At 38.0% G+C, this 21657-nt stretch overlaps 1 protein-coding gene across 1 annotated transcript in view; it reads left to right on the top strand.

The window, feature by feature from the left end:
* Positions 1-21657, top strand: part of LOC106492373 (aldehyde oxidase 2-like) — a 47710-nt gene that overhangs the window by 16513 nt on the left and 9540 nt on the right. The window contains exons 14-28 of the mRNA XM_013952177.2: positions 1368-1552; positions 1807-1969; positions 2149-2241; positions 3734-3903; positions 4844-4955; positions 5847-5966; positions 6684-6780; positions 9821-9945; positions 11130-11263; positions 11690-11777; positions 15503-15589; positions 16152-16343; positions 17622-17849; positions 19805-19900; positions 20837-20965. Of these exons, the coding sequence (XP_013807631.1) occupies positions 1368-1552; positions 1807-1969; positions 2149-2241; positions 3734-3903; positions 4844-4955; positions 5847-5966; positions 6684-6780; positions 9821-9945; positions 11130-11263; positions 11690-11777; positions 15503-15589; positions 16152-16343; positions 17622-17849; positions 19805-19900; positions 20837-20965 (2019 nt within the window). The remainder of the gene's footprint in view (positions 1-1367; positions 1553-1806; positions 1970-2148; positions 2242-3733; positions 3904-4843; positions 4956-5846; positions 5967-6683; positions 6781-9820; positions 9946-11129; positions 11264-11689; positions 11778-15502; positions 15590-16151; positions 16344-17621; positions 17850-19804; positions 19901-20836; positions 20966-21657) is intronic.

The raw sequence follows: 21657 nt of genomic DNA, 5'->3' as shown, positions 1-21657 counted from the left end.
GCTGGCCATCCATAGTAGATTTCCCGTGAAAAACTAGATTCCATGAGCTTAAAATTCGCAATAGCGTAATCTGTGCTGGTAGCAGCAACAGTGCTTCTGCTGCCAGAAACTAAGCCTTAGTGGTGATTTGAGAGACAAACAGCCTGGAAGAGAAAATGACAGTAGCTCTGTCAGTGCTACTGGAATACATGGAAATGGAAGACAACAGCACTACTGGTGAACTCAAAAGGTCACTTCAAAGAGAACTAGCTGTCACATGAATAGCATGAGAGATTCAGCAGCCTCACCACAGGAAATTAACTCATCACCATTTCTTGGGAGGCTGCTTCTGCCACTCACTTTCATTTGAATTGCCTCTTTGATTAGTTCTGCTGATAAATGAAAAGGCACATGCACACTTTTTTTGCAAGATTTGTCAACAGAAAGTGAAGGAACAGCAGTGTAGATGGAAACCTGGCTGTCAGCTCTCACTCTTGTTCCTTTCAGTTGATGGCTTTCTGATTTTGGGTATGTTGGTGTGAATGTTGCCTCAGTGAAACAAAGATACAAATCCTGTTGAGAAGATTTTCCATCTCCAACAGGATTCACAATTGATCATGTAATCCTGAATCTTACATTTGCCATGGGAGTATCACATACTGATGGTGAAGGATCTAACCTGCTGGTCCCTTCTTTAGAAGATCTAAATGAATGGTTGAATCTGAAGCTTTTTCCTGGGACTACAGAAAGGGCACTTTATATCCCCTCTTTAGGGGAGTCCTCTGCACCTGACCATGAAAGAAACTGCTATTGTGTTTTCTTTTAGAATATGTAGACTTGGCTTCAGAACAGAAGGACATTCCTGACATTAAAAAGTCCAGCTGTTTCAAGTACCTCCCTCTGTAAATGCCATTATTGTAGTATAAAGTGTAGAGTCCCTAAGTGTACGATCTTCATGAAATCAAGTTCCTTAGTACAGCACTGCCACCATGTCCTGGAGTGGAAACTACTATGTTCTAAGCTGAAATTCAATTTAAAGAACATACTAGCCATATATAAAGTGGCTTATGCCAGGGCTGCTCTTCTAGCACTTTGAAGTCATTAATGACAAGTGATTAAACTGTTGATAAAATTTAAATTTTGACATGTTTTGCATATGGATAACCTCAAATATGGCCCCATTTCATTATGTCTGTCTATGATCAGCTTGATACTTCAGAGAGATTGAAAATGTTAACTAAAACACTAATTCTAGCAAATGTTCTTTAAAAATGCTTCTTTCTTTGGACAATGGGAACAACCAAAATACAAGGAATAGTAAATTATTTTCTTTTAACAAGGTCAGTTTCTGCCATTGATGGAATTTTTCCTTGCCTTTTTTCCATTAGGATGACTTTATTTCAGCCTTCAGACAGGCTGAACGTCGGAAAAATGCTCTATCCATAGTGAATTCTGGAATGCGTGTCATCTTCAGTCCAGGCACAGACACCATTGTAGATCTGAGTATTTTATATGGAGGCATTGGCTCAACTACAGTCAGTGCAAGAAAGTCCTGTGAGAAACTTATAGGAAGGTACTGGATGGTTTAATGTATTTAAGCAAAAAGCAGGAGGCATGGTGTGATGCATGGGGTCTGTTGGTTTCTGTCAGTGGAGATCCCAGCATCAGCTTCTCACAACCTCTGCTTGTCAAGCCTTCACTAACAATAGGTTATTTCTTGATATACCTTGTGCTGGTTCACTTACTACTTTCAACATACTTCACATTAGCTTTAGCTGCGTGTTATTTATAGAAATGTCTGCTCATGCCAGTCTATTCTTCTACCAGGCAATGGAATGATCAGTTGCTGAGCGAAGCTTGCAAACTGGTGCTTGAGGAAATTTCTCTCTCTACATCAGCTCTGGGTGGGAAAGTCGAATACAGAAGGACTCTGCTTGTCAGCTTCCTTTTTAGATTTTACCTGGAAGTATTAAATGGTTTACACTGGATGGTAAGCACCGGGCAAGCATTGCACACCCACAGCAGCATCCAGGCTGCAGAAAATCTCCACTTTTTTTAAAGATCTGGGCATGGGAGAAGGAAGGGTAAAAGTGCTAAGCTTTATTTCAAAACACATGAAGGGAAGAGCTTAGTTTTAGAAATAAAGGTCTGATATCACCTTTCTCTCAGTATCCCTTCAGGTATGCTGAGCTCTCGGAGGAGCAGAAGAGTGCCTTGGGAGTGCTACAAAGTGGTGTTCCTCGGGGTGTCCAAGTCTATCAGGTGAGGTGTGTTTGTAGCCGGGACTGCCATAGACTCACTATCTTAATGAGTATTGTGGCCTTTTAACTTTTCATTCCTAAGTCACCACTAATTGTAATATGAAGCTGCTTAAACAGTTGACCTTGTGGGAAATCTTTTATTTTTTTTATAAATTTCCTGGTCTCTCAGGGTGCAGATGCACTCAGGGTGTTGTCTGGCATCTGGCTATCCTGACATAGCTGAAACAGGAGCACAGCTTTCAGCTAAGCAAGACCTCAGCAAGATTTAGTGATCTCAGTTAAACTATCCAGTGGGTCTCAGTAAAAATAAATGGAGCAACCTGCTGCAGCATCGCTGTGATAGTTCAAGCCTCAATGATTCATTTACAAAGCTGCAATATGAAGGGGATAGCTGGTTGGCATGTGAAAAAGTTTGTTCAGTGGAAGATTTCAATAAAAAGCATTTTTATATTTCATCAAGAATTTTCACACAAGTGTTTGTTTTGTTGGAAAATTAAAAACCATTAAAATTCAAACTTTCACTTCTTATCAGTTTTCCACCACAACTTTTCAGTGCTTCCTTCACCCAATAATTTGTTTTGTTCTTTGATAAATTGACCTTTTTTTAAGGAGAAATATATGTTTTACAGAGAATTTTATACTCAGCCAAAGCCCAGTCAAAACATAAATGTTGGAAGATTTTCAACTGTCCCTGGTAATAGTCTATTTCAAGTTAATGCGAAATGTATTATCAGCAGTTCAACAACAGAGAGCACCAAAGCCATGTTTTCACTACATGTGTCTGAAATTTTTTTAATATAAGGCTGTCTTTGAAGTAATAGACAGGACTGTTGATGGGGATTTAATAAGCAGAAGCTTGTATGAAAACGCTTTTTAGTTTAGTTGACGCTGACCAGAATGTTCATTTACCTGTCTTTCTAGGAAGATGGACGAGGAGTTATAGTGATCCCCGAATATAGCCTTGGTTTCAGATACTGTTTTCTCCAAAGTAAACAATATGAAATATGGTTTCTTTGAAGCAGTGGTGATGCTAAACTCTTTTCTGAAGTATGCTATGAGAAGCAGTATGCTCCCAGCAGACTGGTTAGCTGACAGGTTAGCTGATATTCACTCAGAAGACTTCAGCTCTACTTTGTCTGCCACAGTTCCGCTGTGTGGACAAGTCATTTTGTCCCTCTTACCTCTCTTTTTCTTGCTTTTTCCATTTATATGTTGCAGTCTTTCTGGGGAAGAGACTGCCATTTACCAGAGATGTGAATAGTATCTAACACAGTAGATTTTTCTGGCCTCAATCAGGACACATTGGTGCCAGTATACCAAAAATTCTAAAAATGGAATTAGAGCTTTCGAATGTTGCCCATGAATATTTTCATAAAATCTAGATGGTTTCCACATGGATTTAATAATCACAAAATGATCTCAGAAAGTGTTTGTGAGTAAGGCTTTGTATAATTATTATTCTGACTTGAGGATAACACATTCCTATTATGCAGGATGTTGACCCAGGACAGTCGTCACAAGATCCTGTAGGACGTCCCATCATGCACCAGTCTGGTATTAAGCATGCCACTGGTGAAGCAGTTTACATTGATGACATTCGTCCAGTTGATGGAGAACTTTCGCTGGCTGTGGTAACCAGTATTAAAGCCCATGCAAATATTATGTAAGTAAGAAAAAACTTTCAGAGAAATGTTATAATATGAGGCCATTTACATGATTCACCACATATTTCCAGCACACTTCCATCATTCTAATTAAGCACCTTCATTCATTTCATCAAGTGAGGGTTGGAAAAGAGAAGAGGTGCCTGAGACAGTAATTCATAGAATGAACATAAGTTGGTATTTTTTTTAAATGCATGGCTTTACTGACTGAAACAAGAAAGCATGCATCTGTTGACACACCTCAAATACAGTAGCTGCTTATTGTCATAGACTCAGTAGCAAACAGTGTCTCACTCCCCAGTTTTCCAGAAGGTCTGGTAGCTGTATCACGTAGTCTTCCTCACTGCCATCACCACTTGAAGTTGACTGAATTTGCAGGGCAGTTTCTTTGTACAGCTCATTGCTGTTCATATGAATGATGTTTATATTGGAAGAGAAGGGCCCACGACAGCAAAAACAGGAGGCCTGGGTATTTAAACTTGAATGCTTGTGTTGCAAGCAATATACACACATAAGTATATTAAGACTTTTTTTTATTCTTCTGATGTGGCCACATTATGAGGTATGTATTACAAATGAGGTAAGAATTACCTTACTGTGTGTTTTAGATGGTGTCAGATATGGACAGAAGAGTCCATATTAATGTATTCACCCCTTTCAGTACAAAAAGTGTAGAAAGAAAATATATTCTTAGATCTTGAATGTGCTGGGACTAGAATTTAAGGAGCTATTTTATGCTATTCACACACAGATGCTCATGCTTTCTACTTATTTTTTTCTGAATATGCTAATCAACACTTTTCCACTTTCTTCTCTGTGAGATCTTTGTTCAGAATATCAAGTGGATTATGTTTCTGTCCTGAAGTTCATGGAATTGCTTACACTAGAGATGTTTGTGCCATGTACTGTATTCATTTATGTTTATGCTCTACTTTCCAGATCAATTGATGCATCAGAGGCCCTTCAGGTGCCGGGAGTGGTTGATGTGGTGACAGCAAGAGATGTTCCAGGAGAAAATGGCAATGATGAGCAAGCATTTGCAGAAGACAAGGTATTTCTTGCTCTGGTAGTGTGACTGGACATTTTGCTTCAGTTAATAACAAAAAAGAAAGTGATTTTGCAGCTACTGTCCTTGTTGCAATGAAAAGAGAATGATTGTAAGAGTTATTAATGCAGTACTGGGCAGGCTGGGCTGTACAGAATTACCGTTCCCCAGTGAGAGAGACATGCGAAGTTCCCTTAAATCACTTGGGTTTTAAATGAATCATCAGTGATTCTTTAGCGCTTATTAAATGAGCGATTGCTGTGGCTTCTGAGAAAAGATGAAATAGGCATAGCATTTGAGACTTTTGAGGATGAGAAATAAAGTGAGATTTTTCCCAGCTGGATTCAATATGAAATTAATTGCCAGTTTATACATGAGAATATGGCAATGAGAGGCAACACTCTGTGTCTTAATGCTGAATATCAGCAGAGCTAAGAAATGCAGCCTGCATGACCATACAGAATGTCCCAGGCTTTATGTCTCCATCACAAGTGACACTGTAGCCTGGTGTTTAGAAAGGGGCAAGCATAATTCCTAGTGTGTTGCTCTTACCTCTCTTCTCCTTCCTGTCTGATTTTCCTTTTTTTTCTAGCAGAGACAAGGAAAGCAGTCTGTGCCAGAGGATGTTTTACTTAGTACACTACCTGGCCACCTCAGGACAGACATAAGAGAAATGTTCATGACTGCTGATGTCAGCAGCATTCCTAATGCTGGAAACATTGCAGCAGATGAGGGATACCAATAGCATTTCTCATCTAATGAAGATAGGTCTGCACTGGGATAATATTTTAAATGGAAAGAATTGAGTGTAACCTATTCCCACAAAGCACACTTTTTTGTACAGGAAGGTAACAACTCCTACACTTTTTCCTTGGGTAATACATTGGTCTGTTGCAGGTGATTTGTGTTGGTCAGATAATCTGTGCTGTGGTTGCAGAGTCAGTGACTCAGGCAAAGCAAGGCGCTGAAAAGGTGAAGATAGTGTATGAAGATCTGGAGCCAATTCTGACCATTGAGGTAACAATCCATCTTTTCCTCCTTGTCTGGTAAAGCTCTTAAGTCATCTCATTCACTATTTATCTTCTCATGCAGATCTCTGCCAGACTTTGTATTATCTTTTCTTTCGCATGAGATGTGAGTTTTTGTTTTCAAGATGATGACTAAAAAGTGTATAGACTTCCTCCAAAGTTTTATTTTTTAAAGTATAAAATTTGCTTAGTAGATACCTATTCATCCGTGTGTCAGAGACTGATCTTTGTAGACCTGTGATGAGATAGAAACTCTGCTAAAGAATATTTGGAAAGTTTTAAGTGAGCATTTTCATGCCTCCAGGAGCCAAATTCCCAGCAGGAGAAGGTCAGTATAGAATTAATTTTGAGAGTTTATGTTTGCAGAAGTTCTGGAATCACACATCCTGCATTCATATTCTGAACATTTTCAAGTCTGGCAGGTTTTTAGTAGCAAGCAGTCTGATTCTGAAATATTTTTCAAAGGCTATGAATGTCATTAACAGAGATTTAGTATTTCTAGTCTGGAGGAAAGAGAGAATGACATGAACTACGAAAAAGGAAACAACAGAGGCTCTCTTTGGTGGTGGTGAATTGTCCTGCTCTTCTAGTACCTAGCTACCACCATCTGTCCAACTGATTGTATGGATGATGAATGAGTGTACTATATAAAAATGATCTGACTGTCTAAATTACAGTTGATGTGCGGGGTTTTTTCTTTCTGCAGGATTCAATAAAACATAATTCGTACATTACTGAAGAAAGAAAAATAGAAAAAGGAGATATTGAGAAAGGATTTAAGTCTGCTGATGAAATCATAGAAGGTAGTTCATACATGCAGTGTGTGAGATGGGAGAGGGGAGGAATCCTGCTAGTTCAGAATCTGACTACTTCCAGCTGGTGGTTAAATTTAAATTTCTATTCTCTTCTCAACAAAAGTTACTCTGTTGTTGATTTTTTTTCCTTCGCTAGGAAGGGAGATGAAATGGATGAGTTTAAATAAAGCTTAGTCAACACCTGCTAGCTCATGTAGACTAAATTCTACCATTTCCTTGTCTTAGAAATCAGCTAACTCAAATGAAGTGCCCTACTCCTAGGTCAAACATTACAGCTAAATAAGGCTTTGTTTTATGGCTATTAGCTAACTTAACCTATCCTATTTTAAACTGACTGCTTGACTTAGAACTAACTCCAGAAATAAGGGGATCATAGTAAACTGTTCTGGAGGAACACTCACACACTCATTAAATCCACAATCTTCAAACATTAAACAGAATCCAGAGCCCCCAGACCATACCCTGTGCATGGGTATCAGACCTGTGCTTAAAAACCATCTGTGAAGAATATTCTACAACCTCCTGTTGTAGCTGGTTCTAGAACTTAACTGTCCTTACAATTAATATGCATTTTATTTAACACCTAACCTAAGTCCCCCTTCCTGCAAACTTTAAAGATTCATTCTCTAAACAATGTCCTCTCATCTCTTCCTCACGGGTAATGTTTGGTAACCTTTATCATTGTCACTGCTCCCATCTCAATTCTCTCTAATTTTACTACATCCAACTTCATTAGGGTAATATTTCAGGTGAGGCTTCACCAATGCCAAGCAGAGTCTCCCAGAAATTTTATATAACATTAGTACTGCAGAACGAGGTTAGGATTGTTGTGGCAGTATTAATTGTTGATATATAGTCAAGCTGAGCTCCTGTGTAATCCCTGCTAGATCTTGTTCAGCAGTACTTTAAATACTGTCAGGTACCTGTACTGAATTTTATCCCATTGATTTTAGGCCATCTCTCCAGTGTAGAAAAATCACTTTGAAATCTGAACCAGTCCTTTAAGGGCTTTGCAGCCTTTACCAGTTTGATATTATCTGTACATTCTCTCCTCCACAATTCCACCTGCATCATCCTTGCAGCTTGACAGCCAGTCCTGTAAATTGCTTTCTGAGTGCAGTTTTCAACCAGTTGTATCTCTTATCGGACAACTGTACTTCTCAACTTGTTTATGACAGTGGTCTGTGGGATTGTGTAAAAGACATTAAGATATATGATATCAATATATATAGTACTTATCTTTCACTGGCTTGGCCAGTTTTAACCCTTTTCCTAGTTTTGTGTTTCTGACACTTGAATGCAGCACTGAAATTTGCTACTGACCACATTATAAAGCCTAGATAATGCATGTATCCTGCTCATGTGCTTTTCTGATTGTTTTCTTATGACATATATTACCATACCTACTTTCTGCTGTTATCACTCCTCAAATTTCTGCAGCTGAGGTTTTCTCTTCACTGAATACTAACTACACATGTATTAACACCTGCTTGATCATAAAAGGTGTGACTGCAGGGCGGGCAAGAGAGGGTCAGATAACAGTGGAGAGAGACACTCAAGGTTCATAAGGGATTAAACAGGATAGATTTAATAAAGGACTTACACTACAGACTGCATGGGGAGCCCTGGGAACTGCGAGGAGGGATCACTGATAGGAGGCTGCTGGAGGCACGGGTCGGATGCACAGGCATGACTCACGGGTCGGATGCACGGGCGGGACTCAACTCGTTGTTCCTAAGGGCCCCTTAAATCTACTAGAACTGTTTCCTTATCTCAACTGTGCTAACCTTGAGAAGCTACTGTCTGGGAAGCAGCTAGATGTTGTTGACAAAACGGAATATGCATGCCTGGCCCTGATGGGAATTAGGTCAGTGTGTAGTTTCACACACTGTGCCTGCTACCATGTACTCTGCCAGTCACTGACTCCTCGCCAGGTCTTCCGCAGGTGTTCTCACTACAGAAGGGAACTTAGCAAGCCATCAGTCCCTTTTCCTTTTCCAGTATCAATTCTATCTGTATTATTCTTGAAAGAACGATTGAGTATATCTAATTTGTTCTTGGAGACCTCCAGACATGAAGACTATGCAGCCTCCCCAGATTATTCCAGTGCTTCAGCATTCCTGTCATTAGAAGAGTTTTCCTTACAGCTAACTGAATTGGCTGCAAGTTAAGTACTACTATGCTTCTTGCTGTGAACACGTAGCACGGATTGTTCGCTTCCTTTTAGCAGCAGCCTTCCATGTATTTCACGATTCATATCTTCCTTCTCTTTTTTAGGCTGGGCCAACTCAGTTTGGTCAATCTCTACGTGTATGTCCATGACCTCTGATGATTTTTTCTGCTCTCCTGTGGACTTTTTCTAACTGTTCCTGAACAAAGGTCATGTCACCCTCTAGTGGCTTCAGTTCTGATCCCTACTACTTCTGCACAAACGTGTTTCAGGAATAACTGCTAGGGAAATAGTGTTAGACCCAAGAGTAGCATAAAGTTAAGATCATACAGAGAATTGACAGAATTCGTTTTTCTGCTGTACTGTGCTGCGCTAACTGATTTTCCTCTCTGTAAGGAGAACTGTACAAAAGGAAAGTGTCAAGACTGGGTTGAACAAAGTGCACTAGGAGAAGGGCACACTGGTGCAAAGAGGATAGGAAAGAAAGAACAAGAAAAGCGATGTTTTCCCTCACGGTGTGATTCAGAAGAGGATAGGTTATAATCCTGTTATAGTAGATGAGATGTAGCCTCCTGAAGGGGAAAAAGTATCAGCTATTAAACTGATATTGATCTTACCTTGGGAAAGAAAAGTTATATAAGAATTAGGTGATATAACAGACTAATTTCCTCCTAATAAACACATGTTCTCACAAGGTGTAAACATGACATACAAAGAAATCAGAAATAAATGAAACTATTTTTCTTCTATGTGAAACTCTTTTTCCCTGTTATACATATATAGGCATATATAAATTTCCTCCCTGTTCATTTGATTATGAAACCCAGCTTAGATTTTCCTGTAATTATAAATGTACAGGTGAATTGCATATTGGAGGACAGGAGCATTTTTACCTGGAGACGAACAGTGTGCTTGTTATTCCAAGAATGGAGGATAAAGAAATGGATGTGTATGTGTCAACTCAGCATGCAACAGATGTACAGGTAAAACAAAGCATTAATGTTCTTCCCTTTCTAAGTAACCTTAAAGCTGAACTACGTGGCCTTGTGAAGAGTGTTGCTTTCAGGCTTCTGTGCTTCTCTTGAAACTCCCTAATGGTGTTCCCAATTCAGATGAATTGATTTGGATCTTGTTATAAAAATAAAGAGGCCCAGCTACACTAATGATGAAACTGAATGCAACAGTGGGTCTTGTGAGCAGGATGCTATTTGCACTATCCAGTGCAGTGTGGACATAATAAGCAATATAACTATGGGGTGGACAAAGGACAGATAATAGAGCTCTGATCTTTTTTTGAGAAAAGCCTAATTCTGTCTCTGTCTCAGATATACTGGCCAAACCCTGCTAAAATCAGAGAGAATCCTCAACTCTAAGCATGAATTGGACATTCACTTTTTGCAGGAATGAGCATCTTCAGCTTTAAAAAGAGTTGTATTGCTCATACAAGTTGTTCTGTTAATGGTGATGGGGCCATGTGTGTAAATAATGATAAATGAATATGAAAATAATGATAAGATACGGATTATATGAAATAATATTGACAAAGAAAGGTTAACAGATCCTAGCTGAATGCAGGATTGAATTCTGGGCCTGCAGAATAAACATTTTCAATGAATATATGTTAATTTCTGCATGGTTAGGATTTCTTTTACAGTTGATCACTGGCTTGCAAATTTTAAGCTTTTCCTGTCAGCTGTGCAAGTCTGATCCTGAACTCCTTTTTCAGTCAAGCCTCTATTTGCATCTCTGGCAGCTCTGTCTGTGGAGGTATTTTCAGAATGCAGTGGTTTATCAGTATTTTAGCTGTACCCTCCTTCATGCTGTAAACAACCACTCCATTCCATTCAGCTTGGTATTTTAGTGGATGCTTTATATCTAGCTGCAAATGCAATGTGCAGTTCTAGGTAGAGATTATTATATCTGGAATCAGATCCTCAAAGTAGTTTGTGGAGCTATTGTTCCATATCTACTTTCCACTAGATTGTGCTTTCATTTTCACTTGTTTGAAGTAAATTTTCATATCTATAGCAACTCCAGTTTTCTGCCTGTGATTCTTAGACCTGTTAGCTTCTAATATATGGTTAGCCATGGAAAACAGGCATTTTTTAATGTACTTTGGTAGGCAAATGACAATCCTCAATAAAATCCTGGATGTTCCCTTTTGCAGGAATTAGTGGCTTCGGCTTTAAACCTCCAGTCCAATAAGATTATGTGCCACATGAAACATGTTGGTGGAGCCTTTGGGGGGAAGATTACCAAACCTTCTTTCTTTGCTGTAATTGCAGCAGTGGCAGCCAACAAGTAAGTCCTTTTCAGTGATTTAACTGAAACAAATTAGAGATGACAAGACTGAATTAAAAGCAAACTTTAATCCTCAACTCTACTGGGGAGTTGGCTTGAATACAATGCCTTTCTTCTCTCTTTGGCAGTTAATCTTGGATAGAGGCTTGAAAGTCTGGGCTTTTGGCAATGGAATTCACTTACTATGTGATAGCCAAAACAAAAGCCTCCATGCCTTTTCTCTCAGGGCTGATCTGTACAAAACCCAACCATTCAGGCTTTTCCCAGGCACAATGGCTTGAATTTCTTCTAGATATTTAGTGAAAGTGCTTTTTATCCTAAAACATGTCACCACTGTCACCACTAAGAGGTTAGCCATATAACATCTTTGTGATCTGCATGTATAGGCTGTAATAAAAGTGAATTTTTTTTTTATGTTCACTTTAGGACTGGGCGTCCAGTTCGTTTTGTCCTTGAAAGAAATATGGATATGTTAATCACTGGTGGACGGCACCCTTTCTTCGGAAAATATAAAGTGAGTGAGAGGAGAAGATACTTTGCTGAATTACTGGGTATTAGTTTCTTCTGAGGCAAATCATTTTATTGACCAGTAAGACACAACATGAAACCAATCTCCTTCTTTTCTGAAATCCTAACCCTAATGCCAACCTTGCATGAGTTCTGAGATGGTGCTATTAGATTATGGTTATGGTTAGACTAGGCTTTGAACTGAAATTTGGGAAAAGTAAGTTTTACTTCTTATTAAATCTTGTATTAACCACAGGACAAAGAAGGGGAGTTAGGACAGACAGATGTCAATAGAGTATGTATTTCATATTCTTCTGGATATCCGTTACCTGATTATGGTTGAATCTGGGATAAAATATGTGGTTAGGGCTAGGAATATTGTTTGGGGAAAAATGGTTGAGCAGTTAGTTTCTTATTGAACCTTGCAAAGACTTCAGGAACTAAGGCTAGTGCAGTTGAGTGAAGAGTTTCTACAGCATATAAAGATCACATACATACATACATACATACATATATATATATATTTATGTCTTATGCAAGGAATAATATTAGGATTGTGGCTAGAGAAAAACTGGAAAAGAGAATTTTGGTTTCTTTCTCAGTCTTGTAGAGATCGCACATCCTAGCATTGCATATGTTTATGTGTGTTAACCATTCAGAACTTCCAGGCTGGGATATTTCATGTAGTTGTTACCCAGACACATCTGAAGATAAGCCTAATATAAAGATTACAGTTTCTTCCTCAGTCTGAGATGAAGGTTGATGTTGTAAGTGATGAACTGTTTATTTTAATTTCTGCTTATTAGTAGGTTATTGGCAGATATTGATAAAGGATCATTATTAGTATTAGGATTTAGGTTGCAGGTATGGATAGGGATTAGGAAAAGAAGGGATGGAAAGTGATTGTTGCTTAATCTTCTATGAACTTCAAAATCCTGATAAGCTCGGTTTTTAGAAAAGGAGAAGGCTTATATTCAGTATTCGTACAACTATTCATTACCTGGGTATCGCTGAGGGTAGCATTAGGGGTAAAGTTAGAGATAAAATGAAGAAAACAAGGGCTGAGATGTCTGTTTTCTCCTGGAGTATTTCATGGGCATCTCGGAAGGGTGTAAAGCAGTAATGGAAATCTTATGTTTAATTTTGTTGAAGATACTGGCTACCAGGTATTTCTAAAGCTAATTTGCAGGCATTATTAGCATTACAGTGAAGTTTGGGAAAAAGAAGAAATGAGAATCTTGGTTCTTTCATGAGTCTTACACAGATACCAAAGGTAGGATGAGGGCTGCAGTTGATAGGGGCTCCTGGCTTATGTTTAGTTTTGCTGAAGGAATCAATTGCCTCAGTATTTCTAAGCCTAGGGTTTCTTATCCTTGCACGGGCCCTTGCAGAACTATGATAGCTGTCTTGGAGAGACAGCGTTTGGCTCATGGTTTATTTTGGTTGAGTTACCTTTTAACTGAGAATCCCTACTATAGATTTAGATTTGAGTTAGGGAATGACAATGTCCCCCTCTATTTTCCTAGGGAAATGAAAGCAAGATGACTTTGGCTTCTTGCTAAATCTCACAGAGACCTTTTAAGCTATAGTGAGGACTGATAGTAGGTCCTGTCCCATAGTCCTTATATTTGGCATATATTTTGAACTTTTGATTTAGATGTCACTCATCAAGAATTGCTGAGCCCAAGCTTAGCATTAGAAGTATGTTAAGGAAAAGAAGCAAAGACGACCTTGCCAAGTCATGTAAAGACAATAGCAGTAAGATCTTCTGGTGGAAATTCTAGCTTTTGAAAAACTTTGTATGCATACTGGCTACCTGGGGATTCTAGAGGCTAGGGGAAGAATAAGGTCACAGTGTTTGAGAATTAGTATTCTGGAGTTTGATTTCCTAAGTTACATAGGCATCTGAGCTTGGAGGAGAGTAGATATTGGAAAGGAGGTATGCTTTATGTTTAGTTTTAGTGCAGATATTGCTTACTAGAGTATTTTTAAACTTGGGGTTAGGATGTTGGAAAAAACGAAGTGTGGAGTTTGGTTTTTTTACACGATCTTTCATGAGCCTCTGTGCTAGAAGGAAGATAGCTCTTCAATGGGATGTATGCTTTATGTTTAGTTTGGAGCAAATACTTTTTACTCAGGAATTAGTAAGAGTGAGGGTTGGGTTTTGCAAAAGAAGTGATGATGAAGTATTATTTCTAACAAAATACTGTATAGGCTCCAAGCTTTGTTGAGGTGGTGTTGAAAGGGGCATATGGCTTATGGTTCCTTTCAGTGGTGATCCCTGTTAACCAGGGATCTCTGAGACTATGGTTAGTGCTGTGAGAGGTAGAAGTAGACATAAACATTTTATTTTTTCGATGAATTGTCTATGAATCCCAAAGCTACTGAAAGTGGTAAAAGTTTATGTTTGCTTTAGTTTCAGTTATTAGTTACCTGAGGGTCCTATGGCTGATGTTAGAAGCAGGATTAGGCTTGGAGGAAAGAAGCAGTGGAGAGTTTATTTTCCTGACAAATCTTACATGGAGCTCGATACTTAGGTATGGCATTAGTTGGAAGCAGCAATTAATTAATCATGTTAATTCAGGTGCCTGTATTCATTATCTTGGTATCTTGAAGCTAGGATGAAAATTAGGAATGAGTGATGACTAAGGTTATGCTTTTGGAGAAAAAAAGAAGGAATTATCCTTTTTGATGAATTTTCTGTAAGCCTCCACAGACTTACAGTTCATATTTTTTGATGTAGCTGTAACTTCCCATTTTTTTCCCTAAAATTAGGATAATGGTTACAATTTTGGAGGAGAAGGGTTGTTGACCTTGATCTCTTAAATCCTAAATCTAATCCCAGCCCTAACCTCTCCTTTACCTAGATGCAATTACTGCAAAAACTGCATGAAACTGCATGAACAGCTTAACTATTTTAAGCATAAACCACTTGTCTCTGTCAGTCCCCTCTCTTATCCTATCCATGCAGCCATGCAGGGTTTTTTTAGCCATCAGTAATATTCATTATCTTTTGTTTTCCTACCCTTAATCCTGATGGAGCTGAATTAGTTTACATCATGTAACAATTTGGGCCCCAATTATTACACAATTTTCTATGATTGTTCCCTTTTAAATGATATTGTATAAACTATTAAAATAAACAAACATATACTACAGTTTTTAAAGTTGAAGGGGAAAGAACCAGAACTAGAATTATTTTAAATTTGGTGGATATTTCTAAGTGTGTCGTCTGTAAAATATATGCAGTTTTGGTTCGTGTTATCATACTGTCTAGGTAATTATCTGGATGAAAGATGATTACAAATGGAATTTGTCAGAAAGTAGTGGAAGCATTATCTTGCTTAATATTTTCTTTAGTGATCTTGTCATCCTCTTTCTGGTCTCCCTTCATATGAAAAACAGTGGGGATCAAGCTTCTCACATTCAGTGTGAGTAGCAGTATAGTGAACATCCAGGTGGGGAAATAGTTTCGTGGGCAGATGAGATGTTCTGATGATTTGTAGCTTTCACAGGTATTTTGCTCCTGGTTTGCATATTCAGATCCAAAGTGATACCATCCTATAGTCAGAAATCCATGCAGGTCTTTTTTCCAGTTCAGTGGTAAAATACCCATTCTGTTCTGTAGTCTGAACCTCATGCTGTATTTGTAAGCTGGTTAGCTTATTTACAAAAAGAAGTTTGAAATAAATCAAAGAAAAGACCACAAGTGCATTGGTTGCTTTATTACAGGTTGGATTCATGAATGATGGTAGAATCATAGCAGCAGATTTTCAGTGTTATATAAATGGTGGCTGTACAAAAGATGAATCTGAGTTGGTAAGTCCTTCTTCACTGATACCACTTATACTGACTTAACTGGTCACAAAATGAAAATAAAAGCTCTTTGTTCCAAATTGTTTCTATTAAGGATGTGTCTATTCTTGTTAAGTATATCTCTCACCTGCCTGAAGTAGAAATGCATCTGTAACCCAGATGTGGATTACAGAATCCCATTAAGGAGGAACAGTATCTACTGTCAGGCAAGATTAGACATAGCAAATTCAGATCTATAAGTTCAGTGAAACATGCTCAAGGCAGAAGTTTTATTAGGTAGCATATTATTATAAAGTTGTTCTTTCACTTCCCCCAAACTGAAGATCTGATTCTTCCTTCAGTAATGCTTATTTATGCTGTTGTAATTCCACTGACTTAAATGCAGTTTCTCTTTATTTACATTAGGGTAAACAACAGAAGAGCAACAGGCCTCCTTAGTATAGTTCTGCTCCACCTTTAAAGTATCTATGCCTCATTGGTCTCTTGAGTGTCTATCACAGGTTTCATTGTCTTTTTAAAAGAAATGGAACCATCTGAACAACTGTAATCTCTTCTCTTATTACAGGTGATTGAGTATATTGTGTTGAAAGTGGACAATGCATATAATATCCCTAATCTTCAAGTCAGGGGCCACGCCTGCAAGACTAATTTGCCTTCTAATACTGCTTTCCGAGGATTTGGGTTTCCCCAAGCAGGTCTGTTTGAGGAGACCTGTATTGTGGCTGTGGCAACCCGGACTGGCCTACCACATGAGAAGGTAAAAGAACTAAGATTACCAAATAAAACGTGGCATAACAGAGAATTCTAGGACCTAGACTATTGCAAGCTCCTTCTGCTTAAGCCTGTTTTTATAGGGCCAGATCTATCAATGTTACTTGGGCTGAATGGTACTTTATTCAGCACCTCTGCCTCCATGGAATAATACCTCATATAATCCCAATAACAGTAGAAAAACCTGGCCAAGAATCTGTTCCAAGATGTTTGATGAGTCCTGTTGGTATGACCAACTCCAGTCAAAATAGTGTAATCTCTTGTGCTGTGTGTCCAGTTTCATATCTCTCTGTGTATGTTCAGCCATCACCTGAATCTCAGCCTCTCTGAACTGGACTTTCCATCTTTTCTGTCCATGCTTTCCCTCTTCTGTTTTTGTCTATCAACAGTTTAGTTAGCTGACTCCTGTCATCTCAGTACCAGGCTGGCATTTCTGGCTTCTCCACAGTCTTCAGATCCAGTTTCTCAACAGTTTTAATTGTTGCCATTCCTCTCCTATCATCAAGTTCTATCCTTTCCTTACATACTGCCCAGTCCAGTGTAACCTTTTGCTCTTTTGTATGTACCAATGTATATCTAAGCTGTGGTTTATAAATCATTTTCCTTTCCTAGGATACCAACCATCATGTCTTCTCCCAATTTCTTTGAATCTTTTCCCTCTCCCATTTACTTCCCTCTCCCTTATCACCTTTCAGGTAAGCTTTCAGACATATCTCCAAAGCCCACACAGTATTTTTAACTTTTGCTCTCACTTACCTACCTGCTACCTCCAAGCCCAAGCCTTGCTCCAGCCCTTTGATAGTTTCCTCAGGTCTTGCCCAGACTTTGTGCCTTCCCCAGAGCTGCTCCAAGGTTTCTTTATATGCTATGACTGTTGTCTCCCCACTTTCAAAGGTCTCCTTGAGATTTACCAGAAGTCCATTCTACTCTTCTTTCATCACTATTGAGCTTTTCACCTGGCTCCATGTTGTTCTGTGCTTTTTGTTTAGTCTTATTGAGAATTGAGTTTACCAGTCGTCTCTCTCTTGAGCAGTCCTTCCTCATGTGAGCAATCCCACTGAAACCACTTAAATTCATGGATATGTGATGTGTGCAAAAAAATCAGGCCACTTGGGCAGCAATTTCCTTAGAGAAAGGAATAAGTCATTATGCTTAATATAATTAAATATTAATTATATTAATACGTCATTATATAATATATAATATGTCATTATACAAGGCCATGTTTCTTTTCAACACTGTGTAAATTTGCTTGCTGTTTTAGGTTAGGGAACTAAACATGTACAAAGGAATTAACCTAACTGCCTTCAAAGAAGAGTTTGATGCAGAGAATCTGTGGAAATGTTGGGAAGAATGTTTGGACAAGTCTGAATATTACAGCAGGAAAGCAACAGTGGAAGAATTTAACAAGAAAAGTTATTGGAAAAAGAAAGGGATTGCCATCATTCCCATGAAGTTTTCTGTTGGGTTTAATGCAACCTATTACCATCAGGTAACTTCTTTGAAAAGGAGCCTTTACAATATAATACCTCTAATTTTCTCTCCAAAAAAAGAGGAAATATAATCTCCACAGGCAGGAATGAGAGAGAAAGAGAAAAATTCCTACATGTCAGGTTGGACCAACATAAAATATCATCCACTGAACTATACTTCCTTTCAGAAAGAGTATCACCATATCTGGCTGATAAATGCTGACTAAATACAAAACAATTAACCTGGATTTCTGATTTCCAACATCCTACCTTCATCCAGCAAAAAAATAAATAATTCAGTGTCAAAATAAGGAACCTGGAACCTTCCATTGCCAGGTCCATAGTGAGAAAAATGACCACTCCTATAAGTTCACATAGACCCAGATATGTGATAGGTTAACCTCTGCTACTAGAATTTCTTGTGGATGAAGATAATGGTATTTCTGGGGAAATTTTCCAGCTCTGACTTTTTTTTTTAATTCATGCCTTGAACCAAAAATTCTTTTAAATGAGTTTCAGATTAAACAAACAAACAAAAATTATAATTTGTGTATGAGGGTACAATGCACAATAAACTAAATTGATATGGTTCACATCTTAGTTGTTTGTTCCATCTCTTGCTTTTTTTCTGGACAAGTTTGTAGATCAAGAAAAAGCTCAGAGAGAGATTCATCTGTGTCACCCAACAATGTTCTCATGGTAAAGAAACATTGAGTCTAGAGACCACAATTCATCTGATACAAAAGGACAATAAGAGGTATAAATAATAGTTAAATTTCATCTAAACCTTCAAAATAAAGCTCAGGCATTGTGTTGACTTTCCAAAAATATAGAACTAGTTCCTAGAGAATAGATTTATTGTTTACTCTGTTCTCAGTCAGCTGAGATTCTAATTGACATCAACAAAATGTTACTTGATTGGAAGCATCACAATTTGGCACCAAAAAGATCACATGGCCATTATTTCTCAGTGTAGAATTAGTAGCGAATAAAAAGATGTCCTGCAGGCACTGTATTTCACAATACCTCAGGCTCCATTGCTTCATCTCTGAGCGTTGGGAGCTGACTGCACACTGCAGAGAAATGTCTCTTTACAGAATTTCTAGTCCTCTTTCATAGCCACTTGTTCCTTCACAGGAGTGGTGGCTTGTATGGGATTGATTTCTTTCATCACCATTCACAGAGAGGTTATTTGTTCCTGATTTTATCCATGAATGAAAAATCCTTACATTACCATCTCCTTCTTGCATTTCCCATATTTAAGATAGCTATCTATTGCCAAAGGACTGCACCAAAAAAAGAACAGACAGTGAAACAGGTTCTCTGAGCCATTCTCTTGACAGCCTATGAGAGGGAATGGAAGAGCAGCTGTGTCATTGCTCCATCAAAATTATACACTGTGGACATCAGTCCGTATTACTATCCTGTACGAATATATGCAAACAGAAAGGGCTAGGATTAATCCCTTGATTTCAGAATTACAACAGTACAACTCTGCTATTGTTTGTTCTAAGGGAAAAGTTCTATAGATGTTCATAGGAGGAGATATCTGAACTTGTTTGTAGACCAGACATCAATATCTTGCCTGCTGTCCAAACTACTTTTAAACCAGAATCAAAATCTCCTCTGTCTTTTTCTTATTGTGGGTGAGGATGGAATAGTATGTGAGGCTACACATGCATTATAACTAGAGCCAAATGTTCATATTCACCCTATTTCACAAGATGAAAAATGTGGTGTTCTGTTATTTGAACTAATTACTGTGATCCCTCCCATTAATAATGATTAGCTCAGTTAAAGACCGCCTTTTCCTAGAGCAGTGAAATTTGTTATTGTCAGACTGCTAGAGAATTTCCACTCCCTCTTGATATACTGATTCCTGTGAATGAAATCTGTCTTTTCCTTGTTCTTTTTCTTATGCACCTCTGTTCAATGCAGTAAAAGTTATCACCAAGTTTCTGTGACTTTTCTTTAGGCTGGAGCTCTCGTCCATATCTATATAGATGGATCTGTACTAGTGACTCATGGTGGAATTGAACTGGGACAAGGAATTCACACTAAGATGTTACAGGTGAGTCAGAGAGATACCATCTGAGCGTAAACAAAATACACGGAGAAAGATAACTGAGCCAAGAGGATGAATGGTGATAAGAAATCCAAAAGACAAATTCTATAGGCATAAAAAGGCTAAGTTTAATGTTGGCTCGTTGCTTCTGAGTTATTGATGAAGACAAACCTTGGGAAAGATAAAAGCTGTAACAAAAGTGATCTCTCAAGTCCTGGGTAAGAGCTGAACCTCTTCATGGGATCCATCACTGTTATCAGGAGAGCTAAGGCACAGAGAACGCATGCGGAAAGGATTTAACAGTTATTTGCACAGGGAATTAAAATGCTGTAGAATTAACTTTGTAGTGTATTTGGCACCAATGACAACATCAGTCCATTATTAGGCATTTCTGGTGTAAATAGTGGTAAACAAAACTATGTGCCATATAGGTCATTTTGCAGCTAAAATGAAGCCTCTCCTTCAAAATGAGCTGAATGAACATTAGAATATCAGAGCACTGTGAAAAACAGTGAAGTGGAAACACAAACTAACCAAATCATTTCAAATGAGGTAGCAAGGAAAACATGAAGGTGAGATTTGGATATCCAAGAAGGGAGAGTGATTTATTGTTTTTAAAATTCGATTCAAAATTTTCCACATATAAACAAAACCTGATTAGAGAGAGCAGTTCATTAGAGGCAAAACATATTGTATTGTATTGTATTGTATTATATTATATTATTTACAAAATATTTATTTTACAGAATAATTGCTAAGGAAGACTTCAATGATTGTCCCAGTTATAGTGTTACTGTTGAATTTGATCATTTCTTTGTGTGTATACAGAAAGAGAAGAATGGCAATGCTCTATTTTTCCTGACTTGAGACTGTCACTTCAAGTGAACTATATATATATATATTTTTTTATTATTATTATTATTTTTTTTACTTTTATTACAGATTGCCAGTCGTGAACTGAAGATACCATTGTCATATATACACTTCTGTGAAACAAGCACAACAACCGTACCTAATGGCAAATACACAGCAGGTTCAGTTGGAACGGAAATCAATGCAAGAGCAGTCCAGGTTACATTTATTTGCATTTTTTCACATGATCATTGGTTCTGTTAAATAATGAATACCCCTCTGAGGATTCATAACTTCTTCATTTTTCTTTTGAGCAGCTTTTATAAAACAAATCAGTTCCTTTATCTCAAAATCTCTCTTTCTAGTTATTTTATATGCACAGTTTAAAGCAAGGCAAATTACTGAGCACTGTTCAAAAGGGTTGCTTTTTTGTGCTTTACTGTATCAGATTTACAAATGTTTTCTTTAGGTTGCAGTTAGAGGAATGTATGGAACTTCAGTTTATTCTGAGTATTTAAACACAGTTTAAAGGGGAATTTAGCATAAGGTACATTTCAGGTACATTTCTTTATAATCAAAATGAAATACCTTTATTTACCTAATTCTTTGTGATCAATTGTGCTTTCATTTATTTCACAATAAATCACTCAAGCCAGTGATTTTCTGTCTAGTAAATCAAAATGGGAGGGGAGTCACGTCCTTTGTCTTCCTTTTGTTGATGATTTCAGTGAGAGTCTGGTATGTGAAGACCACATAAGTTAGTGCAGATGCCAGTGTCAGTCTTTGCAAGGTACTGCATTAGTAGCTGGCAATTAGCAGAGGAAAGAAGTTGTAACTAAATGAGCAGAATTATGGCCTTCAGTATGAAATTGCTAACACAAATCAACCTTGCTTTGAGCCATTACCAATTG

The sequence above is a fragment of the Apteryx mantelli genome, chromosome 6, assembly GCF_036417845.1.
Source record: "Apteryx mantelli isolate bAptMan1 chromosome 6, bAptMan1.hap1, whole genome shotgun sequence".
NCBI lineage: Eukaryota > Metazoa > Chordata > Aves > Apterygiformes > Apterygidae > Apteryx > Apteryx mantelli.
The sequence above is the reverse complement of the archived record's forward strand: the minus strand, read 5'-3'. Positions and strand labels throughout refer to the sequence as shown.